This window comes from Rhea pennata, chromosome Z (genome assembly GCF_028389875.1).
Source record: "Rhea pennata isolate bPtePen1 chromosome Z, bPtePen1.pri, whole genome shotgun sequence".
Taxonomy (NCBI): domain Eukaryota; kingdom Metazoa; phylum Chordata; class Aves; order Rheiformes; family Rheidae; genus Rhea; species Rhea pennata.
Window position 1 is genome coordinate 59,027,299 of NC_084702.1, and position 14,141 is coordinate 59,041,439.

Consider the following 14,141-nt stretch of genomic DNA (forward strand, 5'->3'; position numbering starts at 1 on the left):
GCAACTTTCAATTCACAATTCTCAGATTCAGCTGTCTTTCACTGGCCACTCCAGTAAAAACAACTCCCCTTAATATTCTTGATTTGTCTGAATGCATTTAGAAAGTGGGAGATCTAAAGATTCAAAATTTGTTCAAAATGAGACTTCCTCAAAGACAAAAAACCACCAACCTAACAAACAAACTAGTATATTTAGCAGTTAGAGGGTTGTTTCCTTAAACAAAGGGCACAATCTGAAGGATTTTTAGTGTGATAATAGGGTTAGGGGGATGAGGAGATTGGACAGAGGGAGAGGAGGAGGTCAGCAAGAAAGAGGTAAGAACAACCAGTTTAAATACCCTAATATCATATTAGACATGCCCACATTTGGATTCAGATGGGCAAAGGTTCAAAGAATAATTTGCCATTGTGAGGAAGTGCAAATGAAATACCTTGAGACTGCTTCTGATAGAAAGCACAAAGAGGTTTTATGGACTAGAATGCCATAAATACTTTAGAAGAAAATGTATTTATTTAGAAATCCATTTAACTGTTCCACAGAGGCAGAGCGGTTATAAAAGGAAATGAAACCTATATTAGCCCAGTCTACTAGAGAATTATTATTGTGTTGATAATGTGGCAGAAATAGAAATAGCAGATACAGATAACAGCTTTTGGGAAAGCAGAAAGAGCTCTGAGCAGACAATACAATAAAGCTGTTACCAGAGACTTTCCTGAAGTAAGCTGACATTAACAACGGTTCATGAAATGTGGAGAAAAGCATACCCAACGAGCACTATAAAATGTTAAATGGGAAGAAATCATGAATTTTTACTATATTGTGTCTGTGTGTGTGTATAAATATTTATTTATTTATTTATTTATTTGCAGATTGTTTCAGGAATGATCCCTCCCAGATTAGTTAAACAATGGAAAATCTTTATGGCAACAAGTATATATTCCAGATTGGTAGAAAGAGAATTTATACCTTAAATGCAGATAGAACACCCGATACTGCAATGTAAGGCCACAATACAAATCCTATTGTACAGAGCAGCAGGGAGAACTGAGATCATTCTCAATTCAGACATCACACAGATCAGGAAAATGAACTATAGTGACTAACACAGCTAGCCAGCCTTCAGTATCCTGTCCTTCATGTTTAGGCAAGATTCTTCACAGAAGGCTGCCAGATTTCTTGTAGGGAGTAGCTATGAGTAGAACCTCACTCCAAGAGGGAACAGTTTATTCCATGAAGCGCTGGAATTATAGAAATCAAGGAAAATTATTCCAAGACAGCAAGATTCAAGAAGATACCAGTATGCCTGCATGTGTACATGCAAAAGTGAGCATAGAGTGTGCTTTGGTGGTGTAATCATGCTATTGCAGGCACACAGAGCCCTTGTTCTACTTCTTCAGCTAGGGTTGGTTCTGGGAAGTGGAAAAATCTACAACTGATGCTTCTTCTTCACACATTAGCGCCTCTTTCAGATAGAGGTTCACAGGGAGCTCATTTTAGATAGGTTCAGTGTAGAGTCTGGGCTGTTATTCACAATTAATATGATAATGGAGGCACATACCATACAAGTCTTCATTCAAAGCAAGGTAACCATGGCTGACCATGAATAGGTTTCTGCTCATCCCATTACAAGTGCCAGTTAGGAAAGTATTGATATTTTACACAGGGTTGCTGATTTCAGAGAACAACAGTGTATTCATTCTCCAGTTCAGAACAGAAATTGTGTGAAGAAAGGAAATAAAACAATTTATCCTTATTTATTTCTCACATAAGGACCTTAACAGTTTCAAGAAATTTAGAGCAACTGAGGAGGAAAAAAAAGCAGCAGCCAATAAATACATCAGAGAACATACCATCCTGGCCTTAATTTAAAATATATTATGGGTAAGGTGGGAAGATCCAGCAAAACAACCAAAGCAGAAAAGAAGGATACTTAGCATTACAAACTGTTCTCCATCTAATCATCCAGAATTTGCAAAAACTTGTAACCCAATATATACTCAAATCACAACATGGCACTAAGGTAAATAACAAACTGCAGGTAGAGACTGATATCAAAAGCTAGTTTGGCTGTCACTCAATTCAAACTACTTCACTTTCCAATTAATGTATGAGTTAAGCTTTTTGAAAGCTGTGGGTCTCAAAACAGCACATCCTGAAACCTACATTTTACCAGTACTACATTTTCTTCGTAGCACACAGGAAAGCAAGAAAACTTTACTTAAATACCAAAGGAGAAAAGTCCTTTTGATAACTAAGTATTTCCATTCCTATTCCTAAAACCAATGGAGATAGATAAAATACATTAGTCATAATATATTATATTGGCAAGACCAGGCTGCCTGTCTCCCAGCTTTATTCTTCTGTCATTTATTTCATAAATTACCAGCTGCACTTTAATATGATTTGATATAAAAATTACGATACTGAAATTTTCTTTCTCCTTGTCTCATCTTGCAGACTAATTGGAAACCCATCTCAAGATCACTGCTTGAGGCCCTGACAGACAATGATACCACCAGCCTGTATGTCATAGAGCATGAGTCAAAGGCTCCCTTGAACCTAGAGCTCTTTAAACATGATGTAGAAGATGACAGCAAGTGTGACACACGCCAGTCAGAAACACTTAGGAATAACATAGACATAAGCCTAAGGCACACACAAATCCCTGAAAAAGCTGTTACAAGTGAAAATGAAGGGGTCATTTCCATTACAGTACCACTCTTGAGTGACTACACGAGCATGGATTTGAGCCAGAAAGCCCTGATGAGTCTAACAGTGAAGCTGCCTGCAAGAGCTGCTCATCCTCATCTGGAAACGAAGCTAAGCAATAAGCCAACAAAAACTGAGCAACAGGTTTTGTTTGCTCCTCAAGACTACCTGAAACAAAGCCAGGTCATATTTACACCATCTGGACCAACTTTAAGAGGACATATCAATTTGACCTGAAACATCTCCAAACTTTCCTGTACCATAAAGCAAATTTCAAAACTTCTGAGACTTGAATAGAGACATTAAGACTATATACAATAGTGAGCTTGTGACAATGGTAATTCTCTACTTCAATAAGCTTCCTAGGTGAAATAGAGTAATTACAAAATTAGACTAGCTATTTCACCATGGATATGCTGTGCTAATTCCTACAATCTTCACATGGGCAAAACTTGCATAGACGTGTATAAAAAAAATCTTTCAGTAAGGTACATCTCCTTCCTAATTCCTTTGAATCTGATCAGTTGCAGAGAAAGTAATAAATTCAACATGGCCAACTGACTCAGATACGGTACTTGCATTTAGGAGATTTCAGTTCTATTCCCAGGGCAGTTGGGAAGCCTTTTCAAGGTTTCTGGTTTAAACACAATACTGCTGAAGTCATCAGAAGAGTTCTCTGATCAGTTTTAGATATCCAAGACCTGATTTTCATGTCTGATAAGTTCCTTAGCAAAAATTCTAAGTGTCTACCACTACGAAGAAGCTTCACAGTTCTTCAAAGCTGATCAAACAGAAAAGTGAGAAGCCCTAAAATTAAGTAGGGACGCTTATACACCTACAAAAAGCACTTTATGTTGGATAAGAAGTATTGTGTAAGTGAAGATGACAACTATCATTATTACTACTGGAGTTTTACTTGCATTAAATTACGGCTATTTCTTCCTATATGTATCCATATGGACATAGAAATCTGTTAATATTCAATGAGAGTAATTGCAAATACACTGGATGCAATAACGAAATCTGTAGAATAGACTTCAAGAATTGAATAGACAATCCAGCTTAGACATCCTCCCCAAAGCTGGCATGCACGTGTGATTGGACTATAGGGACTAATAAAGGTCTCCATATTTTGCTCTCTATATGATGCCATTATGAGGTTCCAAAAGCAAGGAACTAAGCTGTTTTTCTAGTGACTTACAACATGTTCTTACTATGAGCTTTGTAGGTGTTGTCTTCAGTTTGCAGACCCAGTGATACATTTTTAAACTTCATTAAATTGAAGGCTGATTAGCATTCACACAAATATTTCAATGCATAGTAGTCGCTAAACAGTGTGAGTTATAGAGTAGCCATTCTTGCTAAGAGCTCACGTAAGTTGCAGATCCCTTCGTTGACTCCTTCAGTGTTTCGGCCACTGGTTTTAACCCTTTGCCTCTGTTAGGACAAGCAGGAGCCAACATACATTTCATTGTGGGTGTTGCAGTGATCTTTTTCAGCACTTAAAACCCATTGTTATGCCATAAAAATTCATTTTTTCTTATCTCTGTACCTAAATATTATTCTGTGATGTAGAAAGTATAAGGTAATAAGTAGACTCAAACTAATGGCTTGCGAACAGCTTTAGTATAAAAAGTCACCTTCATATGTAAAACTCAGAAGATCAGAAGATAGTCTGGGCTTTTGACTCAGTCAGTATTGCCTCCATGATAGTAGCCATTGACTGACATCTTACTTAAGAAAATCCAGTCAACAAGCTAGGAGAATTTCACTGAAAGTATGCAAGGACATATCTGGCTCAAATATAAGGGATGGATATATTCCACTTTCGGTTGTAAAGCTCACAGTACATTTTATTCTTTGATATCTTATTACAACAATATCATACTGAATAGCTGTATAATGACTGTAAACTGTACCTTTGGAAGAATGAAAGATACACAAAAAAATCCTGATATGGAGATTACATATGAATGATAAATTTAGCCCATCATGATGTATCCTCTAAGAGCAAAGAACAAACCTTTTATGTGGAGAGAAATATAAAAGCAGACTTATTAAACAGTTTCATCAAGCTAGAAAGGCGGCTTTGGTGCAATAACATACCTGTTCAGGGACATAGATTAGGAGATACATAGTGCTTAGGTCTTCAGATTAGGGGCAATTTATTTTTAAAAATTATTTGTATATACATATGTATAACACATAGCACAAGGGTACTTCTATTAATATATGTGATATACGTGATTTATGTGAAATAGCACTGTTCACGTGGTTTCAATAATGTCCGTAGTTTTAGCATTGATATGTTTCACATTGTGAGTGAAATTACAAATACAAAAGCTCAGAGACAAAAATGCCAAGGCATTTTGAATGCTTTTTTTCTTGGTAAGCATATAGTAATACCTCAAGATGAGCACTATTAGCCTTAGTGAGAATTTAGACATTATAAAAACTTACACACTTAACTATTGGCCTGGAGGTACATAAACATAGTGATGTGGAGCATGAGGCATTATACAGGAGGGTTACAGTGTTTTACCATTTCATATTTACAGAAAAAAATAAGTAATGTTCAGTCTCCAATATGGCCTGGTTTTTTATTTTTCTGGTATCTGAGTAGGTCAGGTTGTTCTTGTACACTTTAATACAGAAAGAAAATAAATTTTTCTACGCTTTGTTGTTGATGGTTTTGACACTTAAGGTCAGACCACAGTGCACTACCCAGACAATGTTTCAGATACAAGAAACATAGTAACAGTGACTACAATACTCCAGAGTTTGTTCAATCTGTATTAACTACAAAACATAATAATAGAATATCTATAAATTATAATAGAATATCTATAACCCCCCTAAAGTACTAGGAGTTGGGGGATACTCTGACAACCTCAAAAGCCACTTCCTGCTACAACAGTGTCTCTGTTTGAACAGAACATGCTGTCTAAAAGCAGAGACTACAGCAGACATGAGGATCCTGTCAATCTGAGCCAATGCCAGTTATAGTTACTGAAGTTGTAAAATAACAAACGCCCTATTTTAAGCCCTCTACTTACAAAAACGCTTACCTGAGAGCTTCTCGCTCTGTGTCACAGGCTCTTGGTTTGCCCTTTTTTCCCCTCTTGTGATGGCATTGTTTTTCTGAAGATGTTTCTATTGCCTGAATTACATTAACTGTGTTCTAGTACTGTGTTGATGAGATCAGCATGGAAGGAGATAATAAAACTCTGGACTACTTACATCAGTCACTTCTGAGCACTGTTTACACAGGATTGCCACTATGACAAATCACTTCATGCCTATAGGGAGAATAATCTTATCCCTTTATCTATTCAATTTCCACAGCTGAAACATCAGTCTGACTAACAAAATTGAAAAATAATCTGCTGTGCTAGAAACTGTCATTCACATCATCCATCTCCAGAGTCCCGTCAGCACTTCTTAGCACACAGCCTTCACCTAGCCAAGGCAGAAACTTTACAGAAAGAGATTGATCAAGGAAGTGATTTATCAAAGAGGTAGACAGAGGCAGGACTCAAAAAAATCCCTGAGGAATCATAGGCACAGCAGTAGCTAGCATGGGCCAGGGATCTTGTGGTGGAACAGGTTCGAGTCCTTACCAGAGACACTGGAATTTAGGCAGGCTGGAGAACAGTAAAGACACAGTACTTGACCTGAAAAATTGCAGGCTACAGCCCTTTTTTGCTTTTCAAATTGGTCTAACACAGTCTCTAGTTAAAACTGATTTTTGTTGAAGGCCCTCAAAAGGAAACAGGTCCTTCTGTAATCACTGTAATCAATAAAGTTGAGAAGTGTAGATCACACATGGATTTGAACACCACTCTCTCATATCTTTTGTCATTTCAGATCACAGCAATTTTCATCTTTGCTGTCTCTTTGGGTGATAGCCCACAAGTGCATACTACAGTGGATGATTACAGGTAATACCCATGTACTCACAGTTACCTGAGCAAGGACTGTGCTACCACGTGTCACATCTCCTCAGGATAGCTCTACAGTGGAATAGTACTTGACAGAGTGATGTCTTAATCTCCAGCTGGCTCATCGGTAGTTTCAGGAATGGAGGCATCTGTCAGTAGGTCCCCATCTGAACAGAAGAGAGGAAGTTCCACTCAGTTTCCACCCAATAGCCCATTCTCCAACTTCTTTGTATCAATTTTTTGATTCATCCACACAAATGAATGGGGGACTCTTGCTTATGTTTCATCTCTTTGTTATAACACCTGTCTGAACACTGTGGAAATGGCTGTTCCTCCGGCGCTGTCAGCTATTGACACAAACAAATTTGTTAAGAATCATCTGAAGGGACTGATTCTGTCAATGTGAAAAAGAAACAACACTCTAAACACTGAAAGGATGAAGAGTTGATCTCAACTTTGGAGGAGTCAGGTTTTAATTAAAAAATAATAATTAAAAAACCCGGTAATTTTGTGTTTTAGAAATCAAGAAAAGCCTTGAGAACAAATCCAAGACTGGTTATTGGTCACCCTATCCCTCAAAAGGTACCAGAAAGGGAGGAGCAGCCACAAGAGTTTGGAAATCTCCCGTGTTTCTGAACATATGATGACTATCAAAAATAATACTGTCATGGCCAACAGCAATAGGAAGCAAGTCACCAATAGCTTTTTATTATTATTATATTTTATTTACAGTTGTGCTAGAAACAGGGCTTGAAAATACTCCCTGTCACTAGAACTCCACTGTCTGTGCCAATGATCTGGCATGGTTTTAGTGCAAGCTAACTACTGTTCCAAACAATTTCCAGACACAGTCTGAATGTTAGAAGGATAAAGACACTATTTCCATCAGGCAGTTTGCATGCAGACACCCTTTTTGGAGGGTGTAAAAGGATGTAATAAGAGGGATACAAGCAATTTTATGCCATCTGTCATCACTGGTATATCACTAGCATATGTAATCTAGCAGCACAGAAATAGTCCCAACATCCTAGCACTAAGTTTACATTTTACCAAGAACGTTTGATGGCCAGGAAGCTTTGCTGAGGAGTTTCAAATCAGATGTGTGCAAACCCCAGTTCCACTCATTGGAAGATGATGAGCAGCTATATATAGCCTAAGACCAGACTCTGTCATCTCAAATAAATAACTGTAACAGAACAGGCCTCACCTGGCGAGAGAAGTACGAGAACATCAGCTTCAAGTGTCAGTTCATTTAATCATATAAAGACATCTCATTGCAGCGTTTCTATTGCAGGACGGCTCAGCACCTCAGCATCCAACCTCTTCCGCAGGTTAGCAGGGAGGCAGGGCTTCCTGGCTTTTGTGAAGAAATGGAGATCCTGACACTAGAACCCTGGGGCAATGTGGATCATTAGTGACTCGGATTTCAGCTGTCACAAAGCAAATATAAGGTAATAAACCCTCCAGATGTTTAAGTTAGACCAGCTTGAATAAGTGGATTATTTTTACTTGATTGTGCCTGTTATCTGGCCTTAATGGAGAATTGCCTTTGGTTTATAACTGAAAATCATAAATTCAAAGCTACTCACAAAGGCTATGCCAACATACACCACCTTGCCCCAAGTCAGATTCCAGTCCAAACACTAACTCAGACTTAGTTTGCTAAATTGTGAGTAATGTTATTTTTGACATTTAGAAATAATCATTTCTTAAGATTACTGCCATGTAAGCATTTCCATTCTGGTACAACACTTGTAAATCCCCCAATACTATAGAGAAAAGAGGAGTCTCACACTGATCAAAGGCATTCAGTATGCAAAATATATTAAAATAAAATTTATATGATCTTACTAAAGATAGATGGATCATGTACCTGACGAAAGACAGGTGTTACAAAATATGTGAGTAGGTCTATCAGGCAAGTCAGATATCTTTTACATGGCTAATTAAGAAAGCTATATGAATTACATAGATGAACAAAAAAAAGCACTTGAACTGGAAGCAAATGGAAAGGTGAATAAAAATGAACAATACTGACATTCATCATCTACAGTTCTCTCATATTAGAAGCAGAAAATGGAACTTTAAAGAGCAATTTTCCTTTTATGAAACTTCACTTTCTATTAGAGAGAGACATCAGAAGTGATGCTTAGACTCTGCAGAGCCGATATGGCAGTTAGCAATGCTGATGAGTCCTCTACTCCTGCTCCATCAACAGTTGGGCACTGATTTTGCTGTGAATTGCATGAACTTAAAATTGTCCTGATTTTCTCCCCAAAGACCAGCATTTCTGAAATAACGTAATAAAATTTTTTGATATCCAGCCCAGGACTCAGTAAAGAAGGGTTCTGGAAGAGAGAATCTGTTTTTTTTTTCCCTGTACTTTTTCCATTCTATCTCCCTCCCTCTCTCCTTCATCTGCCTCCATTATGCTGTTGTCTGCTATGCCAACAAACATTCACTGACAGAAAAATTCATGCATCTCTCTATATAGAGTGAAATTAATTAAAAATCCTACTGCCTGGAACAGAACTTGAGGGAGTAAAGCCGACTGGAGGTATTATTAGCATGTCAGATGGAGCCTTTCTTAACTAGAAACCCTGACTCACTTGAAAACCTTGGTGCAGTCAAGAGGTAAAGGAATTGAACATTTCAGTTATGTGGTGGAAACCTCAGAAATAACCCCCAAACAAAATCTAAGTCTGATTTGTTGTTGGCTTTGGTATTTTTTGACCCTGAATGAATAGCTAACCTATTGTACTTGGGGATTTAGTATAACCACAATTTTAAATTTAGAAGTGTCAGACTTAATTTTTTAACTTTTTTTTTTTTTTTTTTTTCCCCAATATCATCACCATGCTGCTAGGATGTAGTATTCTAATAACTCCAGCATAACGGCACAGCACAGAGACTATGGGAGACTTGCAGTCCTTTTAGGAACAATACAAATGCTGCAGTTTCCCCATATCCTGAATCCTGTTCCTCATGAGGGGCCTGGGGGAGGGGATCTGTGAATGAGTTAACCTGTTTTCTGGGCTACAGGATGTGAGAAATGGCTAATGAGCAGTTCTGTACAAAACAGTCCATCTCCAAACATATAGGGTTATCATCCAAAGAAGAAACATCTCAGTGAGGACAATGCAAGCCAAACAACGGGGCACGTTTTGTGATAGCTCAAAAGGGTGTGCTCTAACACTGAATTTTATAATTCCGTGAAGTATATTATAACTTCTTGAAGATGATGCTCTTCTCACACTAGCTATCACATCTTTACTTTTTGAAATCTCAGTACTGACTTTGGCTTCATCATTTCTGTTTCTCCCTCAACAAGCATCAAGGATCTCCCACCTTTCTTGGTGACCTCTCTTATAAACAAAATACATTTGCAGCAGCAAAGGACAACATTTCCAAAATAATGCATCACTACCGCAAATCCCAGACTGCAGTTCCCAAAGCCTTTAAAAGTGATATATAGAACCGTAGTGAAAAAGGAAGGTTCCTGTTCCTGGATTCAAAGCGTTGCAATGAAAAACATGTACTGTAACAACAGCCCACAGATCCAGCAGTAAGAGTCCACTAGCTTACTAGAACACCACATGTTCAGGGTTATCAAATCACAGTGGTAAAGCCAAGCTTCGGTGCAAGTCCAGTATCAGCATCCTGCCTAAACACTCCCTATACCAGCATGGCCTAATTACAAATCACTTTCATTCTGATGTCTCACATTGCAATTACTCTGATTCCCTATGTGCAGTCCTCTTCAACCAGTATAGCCATTAATCTTTCATGATCTACACATATCGTCTTCCACTCCATCTCAAAGTTATCTCAATTCATAGCTCTTAGCACATCCATTCACATCTTGTTCTACTCTCTTTGGGAAAAACATCAATCCCTTTATAATACAGAAAGGAATAGGGAGCACCGTTCTCCCCAAAAATCCAGGAACATTGTTCACGGCTTCCTATTAGCTAACATCAAGCATAAGCAACAGTTAATGTAGTATAAATTATCCCAGTGTTATAGCCAGAGATGTTTGACCACAAATTCTATGCACTTTGCATCTGGCATGCATACCTGTAAATCAGAAGATTTGAATTAATAATGGAATCAGCATGTTTAGACAGTTACACATCCATTTGGGCTTTCCTACACATACAGGAGGCAGGAGAAAGGAATGATGCTTGAATATTTTTATAAAGCTCTTGAGACCTATGATCTAAAAGACTGAGCTGGCTTGCAAAAGAATAACGTTTGCCTCTGTGATCTTCGTAGATCTCTATAAAGGTCTCTCTATAAAAATCATAAAGGCAAAAGTTTTTCTTTTAGAGGCAGAGGATGACACAGAGACCAGGAAATAAGACCACTTCAAAAGGGGTATACTACTCTTTCCAATTGCTATGGAATACGCTCCAATTGTTGAGCTTCTTTTGGAATAAAGTTTTACATTGGACCAGAAAGTTCCTAAATCAAAGTAGGATTTTATCTTTTTTATGATCTACTGAGTTACTACATTCCCTAAAATTATAGATTACCCCAGGTGAAAATGATCAAAAGGAATCTGATTTATTAGAACAAAATGAGCTTATGCAGTACTTGTCTACCATCTTTCACCCAGCACAAAAGCACAGCAAATGCCCATTTCTAATACATTCAGTGCCAGACGATGACCCAGATCTAACACTTTCTTCCATCAAGACTCTAAAGTATATTTTCAATGAGTTATAAATTCAACATTGCCACACTGTGACTGAACAAAGTAAGCTTTGTAAATCCTGATAGATAATTTTCTATCAGGAAGAGCAATGAACAGAACAGAACAGTGAATGACTGAACGTCCCATATTATCTGAGAAATGACACTATAAACCAGCCTCCAGCTCTCTCAGGCCCACACCATAAATACAGTCATCTTTCTGTCTGCTTTGGAGATTAAGCAACAGAACAAACATATCGTATCTCCAAGGACAGGATCTCTAGCTGATCATAAGGGTCTCCTAGCTGATATAAACGGAATTTGGCCAGATCAAATAACACTTTTGCAATTAACATAATAAATGTTCAATCTGCACCCTTTACAGAAGTTAGCCCAGGGTCTACATCCTAACATCCTCTTTATTGACAAACCTTCCTAAAACCTCCTCTGACAAGAGAACTCAAGTGGGCACACCAGAACAATATTTGCTCCTGGTTAACACACACCATTTCATAACATCTCTCTATAATGTATTATGCTTTATCTCAGGTCCTAGAAATAGAGATCAGCCTTCAGGCTGACCTGGAACATAGTTTAATACAATTTAGAGCATAGCTTAGACTAGTCTTGTGTATTACTAGACATCTAGCGTAGACTGGGACACAACTCATATACTGAGTAGCCAAGCTACTACAGAAACAGAATTTTAACAGTTCAGGAGACTTTTAAATGAGTATTAGTAACATGAATATTCCTTTAAAGTGGAATGAAGTGCAGGAGCAACTACGGAAAATGTTACATTGATGGCCACCATACTAATACACAAATCTAATGGAAAAAGATGATTAGACATTTTATTTAATGTTCACATTACATGTGGATCACTGCGTCTGCTGTGAACCTCTAAATCAAGTAGTCTGAATCAATCCTTTAAAATGTTACTTCAGTTAAAGATTGTCTTTAAAAAGAAATTGAAGATTTGCAGAGAGAAAAAGGGAAGAAGAGAAGCATAGTCTTCCTCAGGTATGAAACTGAAGCATCAAGTTAAAAAAAGACTACTGCTTACATTTATGCCTGTCTGATTTCTTAGAACAAATAGGCAAAACAAGCTGTGTAAAATAATAATAATAATAAAGCGATCTTAAAAGATTCCCACTTTTTAGCCTTTTTTCAGCCACCAGCTCTAAAAATACTATCCTTTTATTTCTACACTTACTGCTTCAGTGAGTGATTGCTTACAAAAATTATGCAGTATATAATTTAAATAGGCAACATATGATTTGGAACCACTGCTAAGTCATCTCAATATGTTTCTTATATCTCTATTTTTCCTGTGTTGACATTCAGAGGAACAGTGTGCTGAAGTGCAATTATCCAGACCACAGATTTGTTGGCTAAATCAATCTGACCACTAAGATGAGTTAAAGGAGCCACAAGATCGATTACAAACACAACATCCCTCACAATCACATGGTCAGATCCCTACTGACCAAGTAAAAGCTTAAAATGTGCTGAGGAGCACATCTCAAACCTTTGCTCCTTGCTCATTTGTTTGTTTGTTTAGATTCTTACAAGCTATAGAAACTGAAAGAGAAGCCTAAGCATTGAATACACAGTGAATTTTAACATGAAAATATCCATCACAATTAATTGACACGTATTGTTGATGTTAAAAGTTCTAAATGAACTCCCGAGCTTACTTAAATAGAAGGAATTTTGACAAACAATTCTACAGAGCTGAATGCATTAACTTACTGTTTAAGAGGACTGCTTAAGAGGACTCTCCCTGTTGGAACTGTGATAGTTAAATAGTGTTCCTGTGGAGAAGAAACCGCTTGATTTTCTGGGGCAGATGTAGCCTAAAAAATAGAAAGAATATTGCTTCACAAACATTTGACTTATCCCATCTGATATTAGCGGAAGAGAGTTTATGGTACGAATAAACCTTTGGGACACCATTTATTTACAAAAATCAGAACAACGTAATAGCAGCATTTGGTATTTCTTTACTTGCACCATTTCATAGTTGCTTCATTATACCACAAATAAACTTGTTCCATGTTGGTAGAGTGTGAGTAGATGTTTATGAAACTTAGAAGGCCTACATTACCAGACATATCAAATTTAGAGAAGCAAGGATAATATTTTTGCTCCTGTTTGCTCCTTAGGATCCCCAGTCATATGTAAACCCAGATTGCAGTAGGTGCTGGGTAAAACAAATTAATCATGGCCCCTGTATCAGAGAGAAATACCAGAAAGAAACTAGTTATTAACTACATGAACTGTTCATGTCAAATTAATCCTATGATGTCTCCAGAGTAGATCATTCATTCCTTTGATTATGAAAATTATGTATGTATGAAGTAGCAATTTTAAGTAGGCCATGATTTACTCACCACTGTTGCAGAATTAACTCTAAATATTTGCATTAATGCAGGTTTTACTGAGTAGAACATCTCAAAAAAAAACCCTACATGTTTAGCATTTAGTTAGGAAAGAAAGTAAGGACAAAAATAGAAGAGTTGTAAAATTATGCTGTAAATAAATACAGATCTGATAAAAGAGCAAAATTAACAGAAGTCTGAGTGTAATGTAAATGTATAAACCTTCTACTCAACAGTTTAAAGAAGACTCTAGTCATTAGATAAGAACCAAATGACTTCTGCTTTAAGAATTGTCTCCGATTTGTTACCTAGCACACCAGTATTTTTATCATAAAAGCTACTTAACTGGCAGCCTCATTAAGGCCACCAAGGCCTGGGCGTATAGGAAGGCTAAAGGACTCTTCAGCCATTG

At 37.4% G+C, this 14,141-nt stretch overlaps 1 protein-coding gene across 1 annotated transcript in view; it reads left to right on the plus strand.

Annotated features, from left to right (window-relative positions):
* The window catches only part of LOC134153933 (interleukin-31 receptor subunit alpha-like), a 30,501-nt gene extending 27,555 nt beyond the window's left edge, over nucleotides 1–2,946 (plus strand). Inside the window, exon 15 of the mRNA XM_062600502.1 lies at nucleotides 2,458–2,946. Within this exon, the coding sequence (XP_062456486.1) occupies nucleotides 2,458–2,946 (489 nt within the window). The remainder of the gene's footprint in view (nucleotides 1–2,457) is intronic.
* Nucleotides 2,947–14,141: the final 11,195 nt, after the last annotated feature.